At 48.1% G+C, this 21,811-nt stretch overlaps 1 protein-coding gene across 1 annotated transcript in view; it reads left to right on the top strand.

Moving 5' to 3' along the window:
* Positions 1 to 2,358: 2,358 nt before the first annotated feature.
* LOC144728694 (cyclin-dependent kinase 6-like) overlaps positions 2,359 to 21,811 on the top strand; it is a 51,641-nt gene continuing 32,188 nt past the window's right edge. Inside the window, exons 1-2 of the mRNA XM_078608319.1 lie at positions 2,359 to 2,625; positions 14,284 to 14,539. Coding sequence (XP_078464445.1) covers positions 14,310 to 14,539 — 230 coding nt within the window. The 5' untranslated portion in view covers positions 2,359 to 2,625; positions 14,284 to 14,309. The remainder of the gene's footprint in view (positions 2,626 to 14,283; positions 14,540 to 21,811) is intronic.

Raw genomic sequence — 21,811 nt, 5'->3', positions numbered from 1 at the left:
GAGCACATTTTCGACATCTATAAAATGTTGAATAACATTTGACCCACAAACGCAATCTCCACTTTATTCCCTTGAGTGATTTACTTTAATCTCGTTTGTTTATCCACAAAAGCTTCACCGGGTTTCAAGACTTCTTCAGGAGGGTCCTGCCAAGTTTTCGCAATGGTGGGAGATGTTGCTTTGTGTAAACACAACTCAGTAATTTAAATAGATTTTTTCAGCATTGGGATGGTTGTTAATTAATGTAAACAGTTCTTTTTTGGACCTGGAGTAGGTAGGTACTGTTATTAGGGGTCCCTGTGGCACTAAATACGACATAGGACAGGGGTAGGGAAAAGGGGGGCACTAGGCCATTAGATTATGGGGTATATGGCGATTGAGAGGGTGGTAGACGGGATCAAGGCTGGTTTGGGGAACTCAGGGGCCCAATAGGAGGTGGTAAACAAGCCTCTTGCTAGTGTAGTCCCTCTATATGGGAAAGACAGAAGAGGGGCTAGAGTGGAGGTAGTGAGAATGGCTTCAGATAGTAGAGGGGATAAAGGCACGGTATAGAATGTAGGGGGCTAGAAAAGAGACGTTGCTATAGTTTGGAGACATTGCTATGGATTAGAGGGGTATAAAGTGGGGGGGGGGGGGGTAGAGACATTAGTGTGGGTATCGAGTAGAGTGGAGGGTTATCGGGCTGCAGGGGCTGGAGTATATAGAGTGGGGAGTAACGAGGAGGGTGGTATGGAGTAGAGGGGTGTAGAGTAGGGGTAGCATAGAGTGGGGGGATATAGCGTGGGGTTGTAGGGTATAGAGAGGGGGGAAAACGTATATGGCGGTGAGGGGGGATTGGGTTGAGTAGGGGGTATAGTGGGAATATAAAGTAGAGGCTTAGAGTTGGGGGGCGTAGAGTTGGGGGGGGGGTGTATAGAGTGGGGGGGGCGTAGAGCTGGGGGGGGTGTATAGAGTGGGGGGGGCGTAGAGCTGGGGGGAGTGTATAGAGTGGGGGGGGGGGCGTAGAGTTGGGGGGGGGGGCGTAGAGCCTGGGGGGGGTGTATAGAGTGGGGGGGGGGGGCGTAGAGTTGGGGGGTGTATAGAGTGGGGGGGGGCGTAGAGTTGGGGGGGGGGGCGTAGATTTGGGGGGTGTATAGAGTGGGGGGGTGTAGAGTGGGGGGGGGGTGTAGAGTGGGGGGGGGGGTATGTAGAGTGGGGGGTGTGTAGAGTGGGGGGGGGGGGTGTATGGGGTTGGGGGTGTATAGAGTGGGGGGGTATAGAGTGGGGGGGATGTATGGAGTGTGGGGTGTAGAGTGGGGGGTGTATAGGGTGGGGGGTGTGTGGGGTGTGTAGAGTGGGGGGTATAGAGTGGGGGGGGGGTATAGAGTGGGGGGGGGGGGGGGTATAGAGTGGGGGGGGGTATAGGGTGGGGAGGGGTGTATGGAGTGGGGGGTGTAGAGTGGGGGGGTGTATGGGGTGGGGTGTATGGGGTGGGGGGTGTATAGAGTGGGGGGGGGGGGGTGTATAGGGTGGGGGGGGGTGTATAGAGTGGGGGGGGGGGTGTATGGGGTGGGGGTGTATAGAGTGGGAGGGGGTGTAGAGTGGGGGGGGGGTATAGAGAAGGGGGGGTGTATGGGGTGGGGGTGTATAGGGTGGGGGGGGGTGTATAGAGTGGGGGGGGGGTGTATAGGGTGGGGAGGGGTGTATGGAGTGGGGGTTGTAGAGTGGGGGGGTGTATGGGGTGGGGGGTGTATGGGGTGGGGGGTTTAGAGTGGGGGGGGGTGTATGGGGTGGGGGGGTATAGGGTGGGGGGTGTATGGGGTGGGGGGTGTATAGGGTGGGGGGGGGTGTATGGGGTGGGGGGTGTATGGGGTGGGGGGGTATAGGGTGGGGGGTGTATGGGGTGGGGGGGTATAGGGTGGGGGGGGGTGTATGGAGTGGGGGGTGTATGGGGTGGGGGGGGTATAGAGTGGGGGGGGGGGTGTATGGAGTGGGGGGTGTATGGGGTGGGGGGGTATAGAGTGGGAGGGGGTGTAGAGTGGGGGGGTGTAGAGTGGGGGGGGGTATAGAGAAGGGGGGGTGTATGGGGTGGGGGTGTATAGGGTGGGGGGGGGGTGTATAGAGTGGGGGGGGGGTGTATAGGGTGGGGAGGGGTGTATGGAGTGGGGGTTGTAGAGTGGGGGGGTGTATGGGGTGGGGGGTGTATGGGGTGGGGGGTTTAGAGTGGGGGGGGGTGTATGGAGTGGGGGGTGTATGGGGTGGGGGGGTATAGAGTGGGGGGGGGGTGTATGGAGTGGGGGGTGTATGGGGTGGGGGGGTGTATGGAGTGGGGGGTGCACATTGGAGGCGGCTGTCTGCAGGCGGGGCCGGCCGAGTGACTCGCGCTCGCTGCGGCACCCAGGAGGCAGTGCGGCTCCTCGCAGCGCGTGGCCGCGAAGAGCGGAGCGAGACAGAGGGAGACAGAGAGAGACGAGGGAGGCGAGAGGGAAAGACGAGGTGAGAGGGTCAGAGAGAGAGAGAGGAGGGCGACGAGGGGGGAGGAGGAGGGGCAAGGAGAGACCTCGCTGGGGGACCCCCCAGCACCGGGGGCAGGGAGACGCTGACCATGCGAGTGCACGTGGCGGTGCGAGCGTGCGCCTAGAGCCGGTGAGTGCGACACGCACCTCATCATCATCATCCACCACATCATCATCATCCACATCATCATCATCATCCACCACATCATCATCATCCACCACATCATCATCCACCACATCATCATCATCCACCACATCATAATCATCCACCACATCATCATCATCCACCACATCATCATCATCCACCACATCATCATCCACCACATCATCATCATCCACCACATCATCATCATCCACCACATCATCATCATCCACCACATCATCCACCACATCACCACCTCATCATCACCTCATCATCCACATCATCATCCACCACCTCATCATCATCCACCACATCATCCACCACCTCCGAGCACCAGCGGTCATCATCAGCAGCAGCAACACAACCAGCCAACACCAGCACCGTCGTCGTCATCATCATCAGCACAACACACCAGAACCATCATCGCAATGGTCATATTACCAGTAGCATCGTCACCATCATCATCATCAGCAGTCCATCGTCTGCCCGTGAACACTACTTGAAGCGGTCTCCACCAAAGTTCGCGATCAGCGGCATGAGCGCACGGCGCGATGCGCACTCCCCGCCACCTGAGTTTGATCAACGTGGGCGAGAAGGACGGAGAATCGATCGATCACCCACTGCTCACCCAGCAGCTGTTTGATAACGGGCGGGTTAACGCGGACAAATCTAACAGCGCAAGTGGTGGTGGTTTATAGTACGGAGAGAGAGCACACGGCAAAAGACCGACTTCACGTTTGCAATGGGCCCCCCACGGTGGTCAGCGTTGGGCCCCCCACGGTGGGCCGGGTTGTGCCCCTCACGGTGGTCAGCGTTGGGGCCACCGTGGTGGCATCGGGCCCACCACGTGGGTCCTACCGTCGGCATTGCGCCGTTCTTTAGGGGTTGGTGGGTGGCTTGGGTTGGGTGCAAAAGCCCGCCACCACCGTGTTAAACTTAATTCCTGGTTATTTCGTTACGGTCACTTGATTTTGTTACTGTACATGAAGATAAACGTGGGTTTGAAATCGTGGATTTTTTTGTTGTTGCATTACCGGTAACCGGTAAAAAAAAACGGTTTGTAAAAACACCACGTGGGAAACGGTTACCGGTTTGCCGCAAATGTCGACATGTCGAGCGATACGCGCAAGAAGTTTACCTTGTTTTTAAACTGATAAACGAAGGCAGCTGCCACAGTGGTGGGATGGTTTAGCGCGCTTGCCCTTGAAATTCAGACGACGTTCGCTGGTTCAATTCCAATTTCCCGGCGCGGCAGGTGAAGCAATTGGGAAAGTTTCATGAATCAACCATCAACCTCTGCCCCCCCCCCGCCCAGCAGTATAATTTGGTTCAACAATCAGTCAATCGTCGTGTGTGGTGGGGTAAACTCTGTGTACTCCCACCTCTGCCAATACGTCTGGCGTCAGTGTGGAAGAGTAGGCCAAAATACCCCCTCTAGTTCACTCCAGTGGAGGCTTTTCCGCGTGCCGTGGCGTGAGCCATTGCATCGTTACCTGTTCACCGAGAAACGAGGGCCGTGTCGTTTGTGTACTCTTGCGATTTAATGACTAAAATTCTAATGATAACGGTTACCGGTTCCTGTTGACTTGTTGAAACCGGTAACCCATACTGCAAACTGTTACCGGTTTCGCGGATGTCATTTGACATCCCGAGCTGTGAAAAAGAGCTTCGTGGCTCATCGGATTCCCCCAGTCTCAATACATATTTTGATTCTGAATTGATGCACCGTGCGTGCAGTGCACGATATGCAACACGAGTGTCAGTGCTTTGCAACGTGCAGTGTGTCGCAGTGTTTGTGCGTCGTATAGTGAGTGTAGAGTTGCAGTGGTGTTCACTATGTAGTGTATTATTGCAGTGGTGTGCAGTGCATTGCATTGGTGTGCACTGTAGTGTTTTACAGTGGTGTCCATAGTGTAAAGTATTATTGTAGCGGTGCGCAGGGTGTTGTAGTGGTGTGCACTATGTAGTGCCTTGCAATGGTGTGCACTGTATTGTATGTTCACTATACTTCAATGGAGTGTTCTGTACTGCAGTGGGGTGGTCTATACTTGAGTTGTGTAGTCTATAATGCAGCGGTGTGCTGGCTTTATAGCAATAGCAGGGGTATGAGACACGAGGTGAGTTCTTGTGAAGATGAAATGTAGTGCAGCAGTGAAGGAAAGCGTGGTGCCTCGATGTTAGAAGTGAGGAGTTTGTGTGTTATCAACCTCTGTATCTATGGGGTGTGTTTTGAGTGTGCTGTGTTATGAGTGTTTTTTTCCGGTGGTGAGATGTGTGTTGTGGGTGTGTTTAGAGTTAAAACGTTATGAGCTGGTGTATTGGTGTGTTTTGAGTTCTGTGAAATAGTATATTGTTATGCGGTGCCAGTTGGTGTATTCTGTGAGTTTGTGTTGTGAGTTTGTGTGTAAGTTTGTGTGAGTTGGTGTGTACCGTGAGGATCCTGTGTGAGTTTATGTGTTTGTAGAGTTGTGTTTTGTTGTTGCCTATTATGTGCCGGGTGTGCGATTGAAGGGACACCACGATGCTGGGAGTGGCTGGGAGGGGGTGCCGGGTGGGTGGGCGGACCTTGCCTCGTGTGGGGTCTTGAGTTTGAGTTGCTTGATTCTGGGATGTTAATTTGAGGGGGGGGGTGTCTTTTTAAATTGTTGGTGGTTTGGGTTTGCCAGTTCTCAGAGTACTTTCTGGCAATGTGCTCCTTGGGGTCTTAGGGTCACTGTGCCCTTATTGAAGATTTGGGTCACAGTGTTTGCTGTGGACTCTTTTTCTGGCGTTGAGGTCTTTGGGGCATTAGGGGTCATTGAGGTGGGTGGGGTCATTGCGGGTCTCTGGGTCAGTCTATGGGGGTCCGCCGGGTCTGGGGCCGGCAGGATTATTGAGGAGCCTTGGGAACGGGTGGGGGGGGAGGTCGTGTGCTCCGGTTTTGTTCACGGGGAATGCGGAAATGTCCGTGATCCGGGGATTGTCGCGAACTTTGTTGGGAGAGGAGAGTTGCTTCCCTGGCGAGGCCCCATGTGCTACTGCTGCTTCCATCTTCCCCCTCTTCCTCATTATTATCTTCCTCCTGTTCCTTCTCTTACCCTCCTGTTCTTCTTTCTCTGTTGCTTATGCCCCCTTCCTCCTGAGCTTTGCTTTTCCCCATTCTACTCATGCCCCCCTTGCTCGTGCTCTCATCTCTTTATCCTCCTACTCGTATGCTTGTTCCTTCTTCTCATGCACCACCTGCTCCCCTCGCCTATTTCCCTTGCTCAGCCTTTCACTCTTGCTGTCCCCCCCCCCATCTCTCCTGATCCCCCTTGTTCTCCCCTGCTGCTTCTGCTCATCCTCCCAATGATTATGAAACTTCTTCCCACTCTTCCTTCTGTTCCTTGTGTGCCTCTTCATTTGTATTTCCCCCGCTGTTGAACCCCTCTCCCTCCTCTTCATTCCCCTCCCGTCTTCCATCTCCTCCTCCTGTTCCTCCTGCCCCCCTGCCCCCCCTTCCCCAACCACGTCTCCCCACTCGCCCGCATTAATTGCATTAAAGCGTCCCGTTCACGGGCAACTAGTTTTATTGAGTCGCGCAGAGAATAATGACAATGACACACACAGTGACATTCCGCACGACTTGGCAGCCGGATTGCGACTACCTGTGTGGTCCCGGGCATTGCGGCGTCAGTGTGGGCGCGTGTGTCAGTGCCTGTGCATATATGTTATGTATTTGTGTGTGCGGAGTGGTAGTGTAGTAGTTAGCGCTCTGCACTACGAACTTTGATTCCCGCTCACGGCCAACACCAGTGACGATTATCTAAACCCGACATGGGCCTCCCCTAGGTCGGCTCAGCTATAAAATAATGGGTGCGTACACCCAGTGCATTAAATGGAGTTGTCAAATGTTGGTGTGCATGTATGTACAGCATGTGCCGTGTCAAAGTCATTGAAACTTAATTCAGTCTGACCTTTTGGTGAGTAACTTTAATTCAGACCTTAACACGATTTTTGGTGACTCTTCGTTGGCAGTGCACAAAGCACAATATCACAAAAAACTCGAAACATAATCATTATAATTTAGTCTTGTCTGTTTGCAAGTAAAGTTCTCAATATATTGCTTGTGACCATCAATCTCACGTATATCTGTGTATAATAGAGGTTTTTTTGGGGTTAGATCGCATAAATATGTGTCGTTAAAACCCGCGACCACCCGACAGCCAACTAGTAAGGGTTGTCACGTAAACAGAACGTGGCCAATTCGTCACTAGTACAGCACACTGGTACAGCACACCGGTCAAGCCACAACATTTACAATCTGATGTGTGCTGTATATATGTGCTGTATACATGTGTACGGTATGCATAATTCAGGCCACCCTTTGTTGAAAGAGCCTTTCAGCCTCAAAGAGGTTGTTCTCACCTGGTTGAATAAAGTTCACCACCTACAGTGATTCATTCCAAACTATTTGCATGTTCACTTAATTGCATTGCACGTACATGAATTGTCCTTCATTTGTATGTGCACTCGTTTGTTGTGCACATAGCATCGTGTATTTGTGTATTTTATGTGTGCGAGCGTGTGTGCATTTCAAATGGCGAGACATTTACAGATTCCCCACTGAAATGAAAGCCAATTAATTGAGAAAAAAATTACATTCTCTGTCACGTCTTCCAGCCATCCCGGTACAGTCTACGCATTGGTACGTGGAGATTTAAGCACACACAACGACTTTGTGTTGCATATACAACGTCTGTCTCACTCGGTCGTATGCGGCCCCAGCAGCTCAAAATAACTCTCCGCGTGTTGGCCGAAGTTGTTTCTGTTGGTGATGGGATTTTTTCTAGGGCTGAACGATTTGGGTAAAATATCTAATTGCGATTTTTCTGACAGATATTGCGATTTGATTTGCTTCAGTGCAATGGTCACTGTGTAATCGATTTAAAACATGTGATGGAGCGTTGGAGGGTCGCGATCGAAACGTCGTAATTTATTTTATTTCTACCTACGTGACTTTACCGAAAGAATCAAAGAGTGAGTATGTGATGGAGCATTACCACATGATACCATCAAAATATGAACTGCTCTATATATTCTAATGCAAGGATGAGAACTTAAAATATATGAATTGCTTCGAACATGTATTTAATAAAGTGTTTTAATTGAAATAGAACAATCAAACAGAACAATTGTTAAGTTAAATAAATAAAGTTATAATACTAAAAATAAAACAATTCCAATAAGAAAGTAATCGGACTTTTCAAATCGCAAAAAATCGCAGCCTTCGCAATTTGCTAATCGCATTGTTTCAAATTGCGATTTCGATTTCAAATCGATTAATCGTTCAGCCTTAGTTTTCTCACACATGTATCTCCGTGAGATGTGCAACAAACCAACCTGTTGAAAATAAAAGTACGCGTGAATCGTTAGATATCAGTGGTGTGTGTAAACTAATCGCACGATATGAATGCATGTAGAGTATGTGTATATGTAATGTATGTGTGTTAAGTTTTAATGAGCGTTTGTGCCTCCACATCTCCCTGGGTGGACATGCCCAAGGGGTGGGGAGGAGGAGGAGGAGGGCGCGTGTGTGAATGTGCGTGTGAGAGGCTGCTGTGTTTTTATGAATGAAAGCCTCACTGAGCTTGGTAAGTGAAAGCAATAGCTTCTGTCTGCTATGAGTGTGTGTGCATACATGTGTACGCACGTGTCTTTGTGTACACAGCGCGCGTGTGGGTGTGTGTGCGCGCCCACGTTTGTATGCACGGTGTGTGCATACGTGAGTATGTGGTTGGCACGTGTGCACGCTGTATGTATACTGGAGGAGTGAGTGGGTGAGCTTGTTGTACGTGTGTGTTTGTGTACACGCGGACGTGAGAAAATGTTAAAAGACCTTTTCTGCGTGCGTACATGGGGGCCGTCCATAAATGACGTCACGCGATTTTGGACGAATTTTGACCTCCCCCCCCTTCGTCACACGGCGTCACAAAAAGTCAGACCCCCCCCCCTCAAGTATGACGCCACAAAGCTCTACCCCCCCTCAAATATATAAAGCATGCTTCAAATCGCTTTAAACTATTGTCATTGTAGTGCGTATTTAATGTGGCGCTGCACTCTGATGTTGTAGGAGAAAACGTTTATTAAAAAGTATATTTAATTAAGTGGAACGTGTTGTCTATATTTATTTAAAGTTGCGCATTTTGGTGTGACGTCACATTTCGCAACCCCCCCCCCATCGTCACACATCGTTACAAATGTCTGACCCCCCCTCCCCCCAGGTGCGTGACGTCATTTATGGACGGCCCCTTGTCTGTGTGTCTGCACCCACGTGCGCCTCGTCTGCATGCATCTGTATACGCGTGTGTGTGTACGGGCACATGTAATTGTGCACCTGTGTTTGTGTGTGTACTTTCATAGGTGCTCGCTAGCAGCACTTGGCTCAACAGTCTATTAAGGCTATACGGGGGATATTTGTCTTTGCAGGTGTATGGGGATGTGGTGGTGTAGCAGTTAGCGTCCTGCGCTACGGACCCGGCCAGCCGAGTTCGATTCCTGCTCATGGCCAACACCAGTGACCATCATCTGAACCGGTCCTAAGCCACCCGTAGGTAGACTCGGCCTCAAATTAGTACCTGGTGTGACAAAGGCGGCCGCTTGTGATGTTGGCCACCCACACCCCCTCGTGTGCCGTTCCGGCCTTAATAGGTGCTCGCGAACAGCATTTGCTCACACAGTCTGTTAAGGCTACACGGGGGTTGGGGGGGGTGTCTTTGTGCATGCGTGGTGTACACTTCACGCACATGGCCGAGAAAAGTGAAAAGCAGCAGAGATATTCTGCACACAGTTTGGATAATTACGGACCGAGAGAGACATCGTTTTGAAGTGAGAGTGAGGATGTGTGTGTGTGTGTTCATATGGGGAGCGGTTGTGTAGCGGATTCTGTTTCCGCTCATAGCCAACACCCGGTGATGATTATCTGAATCGGTCCTGGGCCTCCCCTAGGTCGACTCAGCCTCAAATGAGTACCTTGTGCAGGAGACAAAGGCGGCCGGGCGTGGTGGTGTTGGCCACCCACAGCCCCTCGTGTGCCGTGCCGGCCTTCATGGGTGCTACTCGCTAACAGCACTTGCCCCAAACAGCCTATTAAAGGCTACGCGGGGAATCTTTGTCTTCGTGTTTCATACAATGTGTACAGTAGTTATTTAGGTTACTGAGGAATGTGACAGGCGTGCAATTTATACTGTTACTATACGGGAAATGCGTGACCTCAGGCTGCTGCAGTGTGGACACCGGCAGGCTGTGAGTGCTCGCCTTGTGCTTGTTTAATCGTTACTGTATTAAAACAAGTACATTTTTTATCTTGTGATGTTTTTTTGATCTCGTCATTCACAGATTTGATCAGTGCCGTAACGCATAGCGATCAGCTACAAACATGTCCATGAGCGTCTGTTAGCTTTTCATAGTGGGACGATATTCATCATAATATCGTCATCCAAATGAATGGCTCGTGGGCATGGACAGACAACTTGAGTTCACCTGAGCGAGCCCGATTTTGCCCAGGACTCCCAATTGATAGACAACTGAAGTTAGCAACAAAAAAGTTTAATTCCCATGATTTTACTTGAGTTATGGCTTGAGTTGCGCTCGTGTTTACCATACGTGCCTAGATCTGCTGTGTCTGAATATTGATGTGGAATTCAGGCCAGCCCTATAAAAGAAATGGTTCAGGAGAATGCAGGCTCCTGCTCCAATTGGCAACTCCAGTTGTGGAAATGGAGTGCCGGTGGTTGCCTTGAGCTGTGTGGTTCATGAGCATGTGGGGCATAAGTCAGAAGGGGTCCTGCATTTGGCTGTTTGGCCAATTCCTTAATGGGTTTTTTAGTGATTATGTAACTTCATTCATATGCACATTGAAGGAGGGACAACTGTGTGTCGCAGATCACTTTGGTATATACACATACGGGTTAACGTAGTGTGCAGTGCAATTTCATCGAAATGTGTTCCCCCTAAATAAATCCCAGGCTAATTCATTACCCATGCTTTTTAGTGGAATATAAAGTTTTGTGGGAAAATTCCATGCGTGGCATTTTGCTTATTCTACAAATATGTGCACATTTATTGGAATTGATGATCTCAGAATGGTATTTTGCGTGGTTAGGTATACTGCATGTGGACGTGGTAAATTCCCCAGCCCTATTGTTATATATACGACCCGTGAAAATTTTCATGTTCGTCACTGAATTATTATAATGAGCTTAAAATGGTATTCGTCGGGGATGAAGTATAACTTGTGAAAATAAGCATACTGAGTAGTACCTAGAACTTTACATGAAAGTTTAAGTTCGGTTAATCTTACAATCAAACACTACTTAAGGGCTTTCATGGCGTTATGAGTCGTATTTTCTACGTGGTCTTTGCTTTGCAGAATACTAAACATGTAAATATCGAGTTATTTACTTTGCTGTAAACTGCTTTAAGGGAGTGTTGATGCAGGACCACCGTTTATTGTTTCATTGCAATGCCAGTATTGTTTAAACCGATGGCTTTGCAAGTTACGATTAGTGAACAGGTGGTTTAGAATGCAGGAAATACAGTGAAATAAATGCTATTTAAAACGAAATCACTATTAATACACGGCACAGTTAAATGTGCCCGTATATTTAAAGATCAGTTTTGGCCAAAATGTAAATGTCAAATGTACGATTTTTGAGTAGTGTACTGTTAATCTGGACAGCATCTGCCTTCGTAACGCAAGTGCAGGCTATGTGGTTGAGGTGCATGTGTCTCGTGTTGCTATACACCCTGAACAAACACCTTGCCCCCCCCCAAGGAGTTTTCTGCAGTGAGTCAGAGCCGGTTCACCAGGGGGTGGACCACAGGGAGGGCGATCTGTAACGTGAGCTATTAGCTCAGGCCACATTTAGCAGAATTCTCTCATTAATTTACGAGATGCTCTTGATTTAATGACTTGGGAAGGTCCAACAAGCTTGAGTTAGTCTGTGTGTATTTTTCTTACCAAATTTAATAGAGCTGTGGGTGGGTTTGTGAAGAAAAAAACAGCAGGGGATTGCTGCTTTTTAACAATTAAGGTAAATTATTCCCAGGCTGATAGTTGTGCTGTGCTTGATTGGTACAGCCATAAATGAACACTGCTTATAACCCTGCATCTAAACAGGGTTCATGCCCCACAAATCCTTAATATGAGTGTGGTATGATACCGGGCTATTAAAAAGCAATTTTACTATTTTTAATCGCGACATTAATCTTGAGCCCTAAAAATGGATGTCCTGAAATAACGCCACCACCTCCTCCAGGCGGTGTCGTCTCTGTGCCCGTTGGTTTTCTTCTCCGTCCATGCACCGTTTTTTCCCTCGTGCACCCAAGTTCTAGTGGCACAAAAAAGCGAACTGGAAAAAAAATGTATATTGTTGCCTCTCACATCGCTCCTGCAAATGGTAGAAACTATTCAAGGCCAATTTGTCTATTCAAATAAAGGAAACCAGAAAAGCGATTGTAAATGGACCATTATTTACCGGCAATGATTTTCCACTTAATCATCACTTCAGCCTCCACGTTAACACGAGCTTGGCATGTTTTCATGAATCCCTCTGACTTCACGTGTGAATCATTCTGTAGCGCACGTAAGGTGAATGGAAATTCAGGGCTACTTGAAAAGTACCCCATAGATTAGTCTTTAAAAATGAGTCTCAGGTATTTTCCCCTCCTTGTTCTTTTAGTAGCACGTGCTTCGCCCGTGGCTCTTCGCTACACACGGTGTAAAGTAAATGGCCTCAATGCGAATCGACCAGGCAAGCGGAATGAGGGGTGAGTGGTGGTGATGGTGGCAGTGGTGCCGGTCCAGGTGGTTCCTGCGGTTGGTTTTGGTGTCTGTGGTAGTTGTGGTTTTAGTGGTGGTGGTGGTGGATTGTCACGTGAGTGAGCACTTGGTGCCTGCGGCAGCAGCAGAAAGGCGCAGCCCGAGTCTTGGGCTCGGGGATTTGCCTGGAATCCTGCTTCTCCTCGCCAGCCGCGATCACACCTCCCTCGGGGGTGGAGTCTGACCGGTGCCCTGTGGAGCTGGGAAAATATTTGACATTTTTTGTGTTTCTCTGGTAACACTGGAGGGCTGTGTTGTAAACAAACTTGCCCCCTTTTTGTATCCGAGGCCTTTCTGGAGTTGACTAGTGGGATTTAGAAAGCACGAGTTGCAACAATAAACCCAAGGAAACTCCCAACATTGATAGGCCCAACGTTTTTTTCATTTTAATTACGGAGGAGCAAACTCTATTGGGGCTATGACACGAATGTTATATAAACACCTGACAGTAGCCATGTGTTCGACCGATGCAGGTACAGCATTGTACATGGTCTCACAAAAGGTGAAAATCACATGTAGAATTCTAATTTCCAAAACTGCTTCCATGGGTAAGAATTTACTGTGTATGTATTTCCCTTTATTGCCCTGTACAGTACTGGGCTGTAACGTTTGATCATGCATTCGTTTTCATTGACAACCAATACCCCATAAATATTTGGGAAACTAACCCATGTTTACGAGTGGAGGAAAAGTAAGATCTCCTGTACAATCGCAGCAGCGTTCAAGCCGCTGTCAGATTGATATGTCCACGGGTGCAGTGTGGTGATAAAACACACAGACATAACACGTCATTTTCACGGCAGTGGCAACCATCTGCGCTGACTTCATCACGGTCTCGGCTGCGATCTGACGTATAACAGCGTTCACTCATGCTGAGAACAGCAGGGCACAATCAGATAGTTTCCTCTTCATACCACTGCCTGTCTGACATACTCTCTCCCTTGCTGACCTCCCAGCTTATAAAGTGAATGTGTATATATGATAACAAACGGGTAAAACTGTAAACCGCTTGCAAGAGTAATAAATCTCAAGTAATAAATCAACGGACAGTATAATCTAATCTGTTATTTGCCGTGTTGGTTGTTAGAATCGCCCAGATAATTGTTGTGTTATTTAGCATTTGATGTTGTCTGTGATTCGACTGTTCAGGCTGGGGACTGTAACATTCCATTGAAGAATACACTGGGATTATTCAAACCCCCGTCCTGCAGTACTTGAAAGTGACAGTGTTCATGTCGGGCAGCAGGCATGCATGGCATCTTGCTGTGGCATGTGCCGCCTTGTTATTTGCTGTGCAGCCGGTGGCTCAGTGAAGATAGTCCAGTGAGTGACATGTTGTTCTTAAGCTTGGGAGCAAAATGAGAGTTGGGAGGCACAACGGTTTTGTTATCAGGATCATGTTGTACCAACCTGATTTGCAGTGAATTCAAATATGGATTGTGTATACAGTGTACATATTTGAGATTTAAATAAATACAAAGAGCCAGAGCTATTGAAACACTTTGAAGTTCAAGCAGTGTTTGAATATTGGCTTTTGTAGGCAGCCTTTCATGTTCTATCCGATGTTGGAGGAACCATGCTTGGATGGATCACAAATTGGTCAACTTTGCAGCGTTGTCAAAACAAGCGTCTCTTGACAGACTGATGGCAGTAAACGCCGTACTCTGTAATCGCTGCTGAAGGTGACTCCCACAGCGGATCGGCGTTCCAGCAGAGAGGAGATCCGGCAGCGGATCAGCGTTCCAGCAGAGAGGTCATTCGATAGCGGATTGGCGTTCGAGCAGCGGGTTGGTGCTGTCTTTCAGGCAAGCGAGGAGGCACACAGGGCGGCATGGAGCAGTGCGGCGGCGACATCCGGCTTCAGTACGAGCCCATTGCGGAGATCGGCGTGGGGGCTTACGGCACGGTGTACAAGGCGCGCGACCTGCAGAATGAAGGCCGCTTTGTGGCCCTCAAGAAGGTGCGCGTACAGACGGGTGAGGAGGGCATGCCGCTCTCCACCATCCGTGAGGTGGCCCTGCTGCGGCAGCTGGAGACCTTCGAGCACCCCAACGTCGTCAGGTTGGTGTTTGCCCCTCATCCTGGCCGCTGTGCGACACGTGCGGCCCTCCTGCTCTCGCTTATGCGCTGCATCCTCCACTGTGACCGCATGCGTGGGCAAACTCCGACACCGTTTTATTCTGTCCCGCTGTGTGTATTGTTGTGATCACAAACCTTTTTGTCGCCTGTTTATAAATGCAGTCCGTGGACGTGCCAGCCCTGTGTGTTTTTTCGTCCATTGTCTTTGTTTGTAGTTCGAGTAGAAAATTCCGTATCGCACATACTGCCACTGTGTTTAGGAAAGCCATCCCAAAGCCAGACATCCCTTTAGTACAGTGGTTTCCTACCTGTGGTCCATCGACCACTGGTGGTCGGCAAGGCTATGAACATTGGTTTTGGAACGATTGTGTATACAATTTTTTTTCACAGTCCTCTCTTTTTCTGATTGGTGATCCATGAAAATCCTTTGAGGGTTGACCTTGATTCCGCGGGTCCACAAAGATTGAGAACCACTGCTCTAGTAGATCTCACTTGATCACGTGACCTAATATGATCCTTAAGTTTCTTCTCTTCAACAGCCGTGCAGGCAGCGTGAGTGCTTCCCTCCTCTATTTTGCTATAGAAGAGGGGATAATTATATTTTATTGTTACTCCGCTTATGTTTTAAACATTTCTTTCCTTCACTATGGGGAACATACTTTCTGACATGCATTCATCTACCAGTCTGCTCTGCTCATCAAGCATCTGCGTATTTTGTTTTCTTCTGTAATTTTCCCCCATCATTTTGGCTACCTTTAAAATGTATTACCTTGATAATGACTGATGTATCTCTTTGATGGTGCCGATGTTGTTATCCACCATTATTCTGCAGCAATGCTGCATGGCGTTTTGAGCAGTGACGGGTGCGGAGAGCCCCAGAATCTACAGGAGGATAATGACTGGCTTGCCGACAGGCTTCCTGTGCCATTGTAGTATACACCTCGTTTTTGTGACGCCACAGTTTTGAGGTTGTGACATGCCCCTGCAGTGCAATAAAACGATATTCGGGTTCAGATGCTCAATTGCGAGTGCTGTGGGAATGGTTTTGTTTCAGTAACCAATGTCGAAGCTCTCTTTCCTGAGTTGGCAGCATGGCAGTGTCTGCCAATGCTGCCATTTAGTGTCTTCCCCACCCAAAAAAGCCGTTTTCCCTGACACTTGCATCAGGCTCAACATGTATGGCAGCAAAAGTGTTTTTTTATCTTGTCTGTGAACCACTTGGAGTTCGTGATTTCACTCCGTTATGCTTGTGTCCCGAGTAGACCAAATTGCTTTGACGTGCAGAGCAAGAAAAGGAAGAAAACCCCCCCCCCGCCCCCCTCTAATCTACAATGCATGAACTCTTTTTTTCTGTGGTCACCCACCACTGCATTGTCCGCTGGGCCACACAAGAGACTTCACAAGTGCCCTTTCAAGTTTCCCCTTTCTTATTGGTGTAGCATTGCGGGGGTGCGGCTCCACGCGTGCAGTGTTCCCATACACGAGCAGGATCGCCACAACAATGGGAAGTCTGCAGGGCGTGCATTCCTCAGCTAACGATCGCCAGGCTGCTTGTCCCCCACCCGCCCTCTAGCCCGCCCGCACGCCGCGTAAACCCCCCTTGCAGGATGTGCGCATCTCACACAGTGCCACCACCCCTGACTGTGAACGTTTCGGAATTGTAGCAGGCGTGGTGGCCGTGATGCGCGACATCTATACAGTGCTCTGGAGGTGGGGCTGGTGGATCATGTCGAGTTAGTGATAATACTACGCTATTTACACATGAAAGCCACACTGTTTAAAGGTGCTTTTTTCGAGGAGTCCTGAATTGAGATGTTTGGTCAATTGCTTTAACGAGCGTCAGGCATGTGGAAGATAACTGGAGTACCCAGAGAATACCAAAGTGGACAAGATAATAACATGCAAAGCTCCGCACAAAAAATATTTAATCCATTTCTATGTTTTCATCTCCTGGCCATCTCGTAGCCCAAGCCGATAGCACCTATTATTCCCTCCTGAGCAGTCCTCACATCCAAGTACAAGCTAGGCTCAACCCTGCTTAGCTTCTAAGATCCAATGAGATAATATACAGAGCATCTTGTGATGTGACAATCTTTACCTGTAGGCCTGCAAAGTGATCAGTAGATAGCACAGCAAGGATATCGCTGACCTCTCCATACAGATTTGCCCTCCTGTTTCCTCCATAAGTAAATATTTTCAATGTGATTGCCTAAAAATGCCAAGCAAAGCCCCCTGAAAAACAGTCTTCAGGCTCCAAAAGGCTTTCCTGGGTAAAGGAAAGAGAACTTTTTTCATTAAATGAATTTAAATAGATAAACAAAATATAAATATTTCCCACATACTTTTTGAGGAAGTTTATGGCAAGTTAGATTCATTGGGCTGATCATTTCATATTTTACATCAGGCAATTAAAAAAAATCAATAAATATTCATGTTGCTTCATTAGTGTAATAATTAATATTTGACAGCTATTTGTCAATCCACCACTGGATAATAGCCTCCCCACACCAAGATGGGTTGTTTCACCATTCTTCACACTAGCCAATGCTAAGACCGATTCAGATATCACTTGCTACTGATGTGAGCAGGGGCTCGCTGTGTGTACACAGCGCAACATGCTAGATACTGCCGCCACCACACTCCCCTTTCACCGTGACTCACCACCCTCTGCCGTTTGCGTAATGCACGACTTTAAATACTTTACCGACCACGCGAGATTATTCTTTCATGTAAACCCGCAAAAGCCAGTATTCTGTAGGGCTTTGTCTTTTCCTGTGGCTGTGGGGGCTTCAGGAACATGCGTAATGCGTAACTTATTGTGGTCACAGTGAACCCTGCCTAGTCGCCCGTCTCCTTCCCACTGATGCCTCTTCCAGTCACTTTTTGCCATAGTTGCTGTTGAAAACTTGGTGAAAAACATCGACATGTCAGAGTCCAATGTGCAGTTCTCTGACATTGCACCTGCTAGGCACACGGGCTGCCAAATCGATGCATTCATCTTTTCCATGCATCTATGCATTTTGTGGCCATTCGTCATACAAATGTGAGACTGCATTCTGTGTGCTCTACATTTACCATGCAAACTGTCCCAAAGCACAATTTGAAACGCACGTTATACTGACTTATTTGATGTCGTCATCAACAACAAATATTGTATAACTGTTTAATTTGTGTCGGAATTGCCCGTCAAAACCAATCCACATTAATTATTGATATGAACAATCAACATTAATTCAGTCGTAATAATTAATGTCAACGTAAGATAATGTGTGCATGTTGTACGTATTAATTAATTGTTTGGATGTGAGAAGCACACACTGGGAATGCTGTGAGCATCGTGGCCATGACAAGCAAGGTTAAAGGTCTATGTCACAAATGTTTTACCAGCACATAGCTCAGCACTGCTACAGTTGGTGGGTTTTACATTGCTTGGCTGACATTTTTGGAATTTTTGTGGCGTGAGACAATTCCTGGCCTAACCCTATTCCTTATGCCAAATGAAGCCTCCAGACACAGCTTGCAGTTTACCATGCGGCTGCTGGGGTTCGGAGAGGAAAGGCTGGCGCATTTCGCCGAATATCCCCTTTCATCCATTAACACACAAAGAAGGCACGTCTTTATGTATGTATGTGTGTGCGTGCATATGGGGAGCGATAGTGCAGCGGTTTGCGCGCTGCGCTATGAACCTGGCGACACGAGTTCGATTCCCGCTCACGGCCAACACCAGTGACGATTATCTGAACCGGTCCCGGGCCTCCCCTAGGTCGACTCAGCCTCAAATGAGTACCTCGTGCGGTGTGTAAACATTGCCATTAGGGAGACAAAGGCGGTCGGGCGTGGTGCTGGCCACCCACCCCCTCGTGTACCGTTCTGGCCTTCATAGGTGCTCGCTAACAGCACTTGCCCCTACAGTCTGTTAAGGCTATACGGGGGATCTTTGATCTTTGATGGGGAGCGGTAGTGTAGTGGATAGTGCGCTGTGTTACGAGCTCCGCGACCAAAATTCAGTTCCCGCTCATGGCCAACACCAGTGACGATTATCTGAACTGGTCCTGGGCCTCCCCTAGGTCTACTCAGCCTCAAATTATTAGCCGATGTGGTGTGCAAACATCGCCACTAGGGAGACAAAGGAAGCCGGGTTGCGGCCACTCACCCTCTCTTGTGCCGTGCTGGCTTTAATAGGTGCTCGCTAGCAGCACTTGCCCCAAAAGTCTGTTAAAGGCTATACAGTGGATTTCTGCCTTTATGTCAGATATATATATGTTGAGTTGCACAGTGCAGTGGTTCTTATGCATGATTGCACCATTTTGTTCTGCTTGATGTCATAAGGTTAAAGCAGAACATGTTTAAACCTACTTTCTGACCATTAGTGCTGGATTTTAGCCCTGCTTATTCCTTTGTGTTGTTTTCTCCAGATCTCCTGACCATTATATTTGAAGCACATACAGTACAGCAGTGGCAGGGCATGCATGTTTACATCATACGTGAAGTGCATTTTTGTTGTCTCCGCAAGAATAATTTTCCCAATGGCCAATCAGATATAGTCACAGAATGCGTTCATTGTAACGATATTAAACAGGTTTGTTTGACGGTCAGGATACTACATAGTCATCTTGTGTAGGTGTAATGTGACAATGTAGCCCACTCACCCTTTATTGTGTTCTCCAAGCAAGGTTGTGGCACATTTGAAGAGTTCAGAAGAGGCTTAGTGGGCTATATTCATCAGGCCGAGTCACACTTTGTACGACATGCGCACTTTCATTTCACTTTTTTTTATTTGTGTATAGTCGATCAGTGATTACTTGAAAATTACATCAAGCAAACAATTATAGATTTCCCAGTCCCCATTGAAAAAGACATGTTTACAGCTCGCAAGTGAATGTTTCTTCTTGGTACATATTCAGACAGGACATTTATAACGCTGCCTATTTTAATAAAGCTAAAACTAAACTATTTTTATGATAACTAAACTATTTTTATTTTACCAGGTAAGGCCCACTGAGCTATATCGCTATTTTTCAGAAGAGATCTGGCCACAAATGATATCTCAACGAAGTGGCTTATCATGTGGACATTTATAACAGCCAAATACTCTAAATGCATGTTTCTAAATGTGGAGAGAAAAACCAGAGGACCAGGAGAAAAGTCTACGCGACCACAGGGCAAACATGAAAATTCCAAATTTAAAGGCGTCAGAGTCAGGATTGAACCCATGACTTCCTGCATACCAGGCGAGGTAGTTAACGTCTCGCCACCATGGCGCCCCAAACCTGCTCCTTAATGCATTTTAACTAAATCTGCATGTTACTAATTACATTTTCATCACTGCGGCACTGAATTGAAACAGTTTTCAAGAGCTACCACCTCAGCTTTTTAGGAAACCAAAATATTTTCACGACCATCGAAAATATCCAGATGTGGCCAGAATGTTTGCCAAGTTGGCAACAGTAGTTGTGGCGTTTCTACATGGAGATGCTGAGTGCAGACATTTGTAATCCCTGTGCGAGTCTTCGCACAACTTGGCCTTGGTCGCTCTTCGTCAGGCCGAGTCGCACTTTGTACGACATGCGCACTTTCATTTCACCAAGACTTTCCAGGTCGTCGTTCCTCTTCCACCGTGCAACCAAGCCGAGCCGTGCCAGGGCCGTGCTGAGCCAACTCGGGAGGTGCCAAGTTGTTTTTCCACTCCAAAAGCCGGGCTGTGCTGCTGACGTCACACACGACGAATGAGTCGAGACGCATATAGATGGCGCGATGACGGCGTCTCCTCACGTTGTGCTGACTGATGTTTCGCGCAATGAACGTGTCATTAGCATGGTCCTCCTTGGTCCCCCCGCCCCGAGCCAGTTTCAGATGTCTTTAATGGCAATAACCACGATTTGATTGTGGCTCTAGCTATCACTAATAGCTAGTGAAGAACCACCAGTACCGTGAGAGCCCTGCACTGGCTCGGCTTGAATGCGCCAGTGGAAAGGGGGATATTTTTTGCTGTGCAATTAGGCTCTGTCCAGAAGAAATGTGCCGAGGTTTGTTTGTTAACAGAACACTTTGTCTTTTCATGCTGGCAGAAATTGGATTTGTGTTTAGTCAAGTGGCCGTTAAACATCATGTTGAAATGCAAGAGATAACTTCACATAGGAGTGATATGTCAGATAAACCTGCAGGGATTCTGTTTACTCAATCTTCCACATTATCCCAATCAGTAGCTTCTTATCAACCGCATCCCATTCCTGCATAAATCTCTCTCATCCGTCTCTCACCAGCAGTTTCTCCTCCCCATTTTCAACGTGCTCAATATCCTTAGCGGAATATTATTTTCCGTGGAAAGATGTTTCCTGCATCTGAACCATATTTTCTAAAGTTGATGTCCTCAAAATCAGTTACAAGGGTGGTTTGTTTTTGTGACCGGTCTTTAAGCTGGTATTGAACTCAGGATTAAATGTGACTTTATATTTCATGGCGCTGGTGGTGAGGCACGAGGCTGTGACGTTTGAGTAATCATCGTCTTTGGCATTAGAACTGCTCATGCGGCTTCCTGTCGGTTTTTTCCCCCCTCTGAGAAAAAGTTACACATTTTAAAATAGCTCTGAGATAGCGGTGTGCAAAAGAGAACAACGGCATACGATGCCCTGTCTTTCTCTCTTTACAAGTTCATCTCCTCCTTGAGCTGTGCGCAAGTGGCATTGTGGATCCTCCCGTCATTATTGTCGGCTTGCTCGCTCGCTGCGTGGGAAGCCGCACTGTGATTAGTGGAGCACGGTGACGGTGCCACTGCTCCCTCTCTCCCATGGATGTGATGCTCGCAACAGCATGGGGACCAAGGGGCACGCTGCTTATTGCTACTGCTTCTAGCTGCTGCTGCACACTGACACATGCACTGCCACCCTCATAATGTCTCCACGGACATTTGCGTCGCCTCTGCACGGCAACACTTGCCAGGTCTTCTGGGCCTAGGGTTCTGCACCACGCAGTACAAATTCCAGTTGGTAATAGAGAAAACGAAGTGAAAACTAAATGTAGTTTTGTTTTGCATCCAGGATGTATCTTCAGGGACAAAGTACTTCCCCAGTAGAGATACGTCTATTTGCCTCCATATTTAATCGCATGATAACACGGCCTTTAATTATACAAGATAAGTTGATCGATTGGTCGGGCTTCAAATTACTGTTGAACTGTAATGGATGTACAGTTCTATAATACTTTTCTAGCGTGACTCTTGTCGTATGGAGAAGACTGGTCCTTGCCATGGAAATG

The sequence above is a fragment of the Lampetra planeri genome, chromosome 2 (genome assembly GCF_965212315.1).
Source record: "Lampetra planeri chromosome 2, kcLamPlan1.2.h2, whole genome shotgun sequence".
In the NCBI taxonomy this organism is placed as follows: Eukaryota; Metazoa; Chordata; class Hyperoartia; order Petromyzontiformes; family Petromyzontidae; genus Lampetra; species Lampetra planeri.
This window is presented reverse-complemented; position numbering and strand designations above follow the sequence as displayed.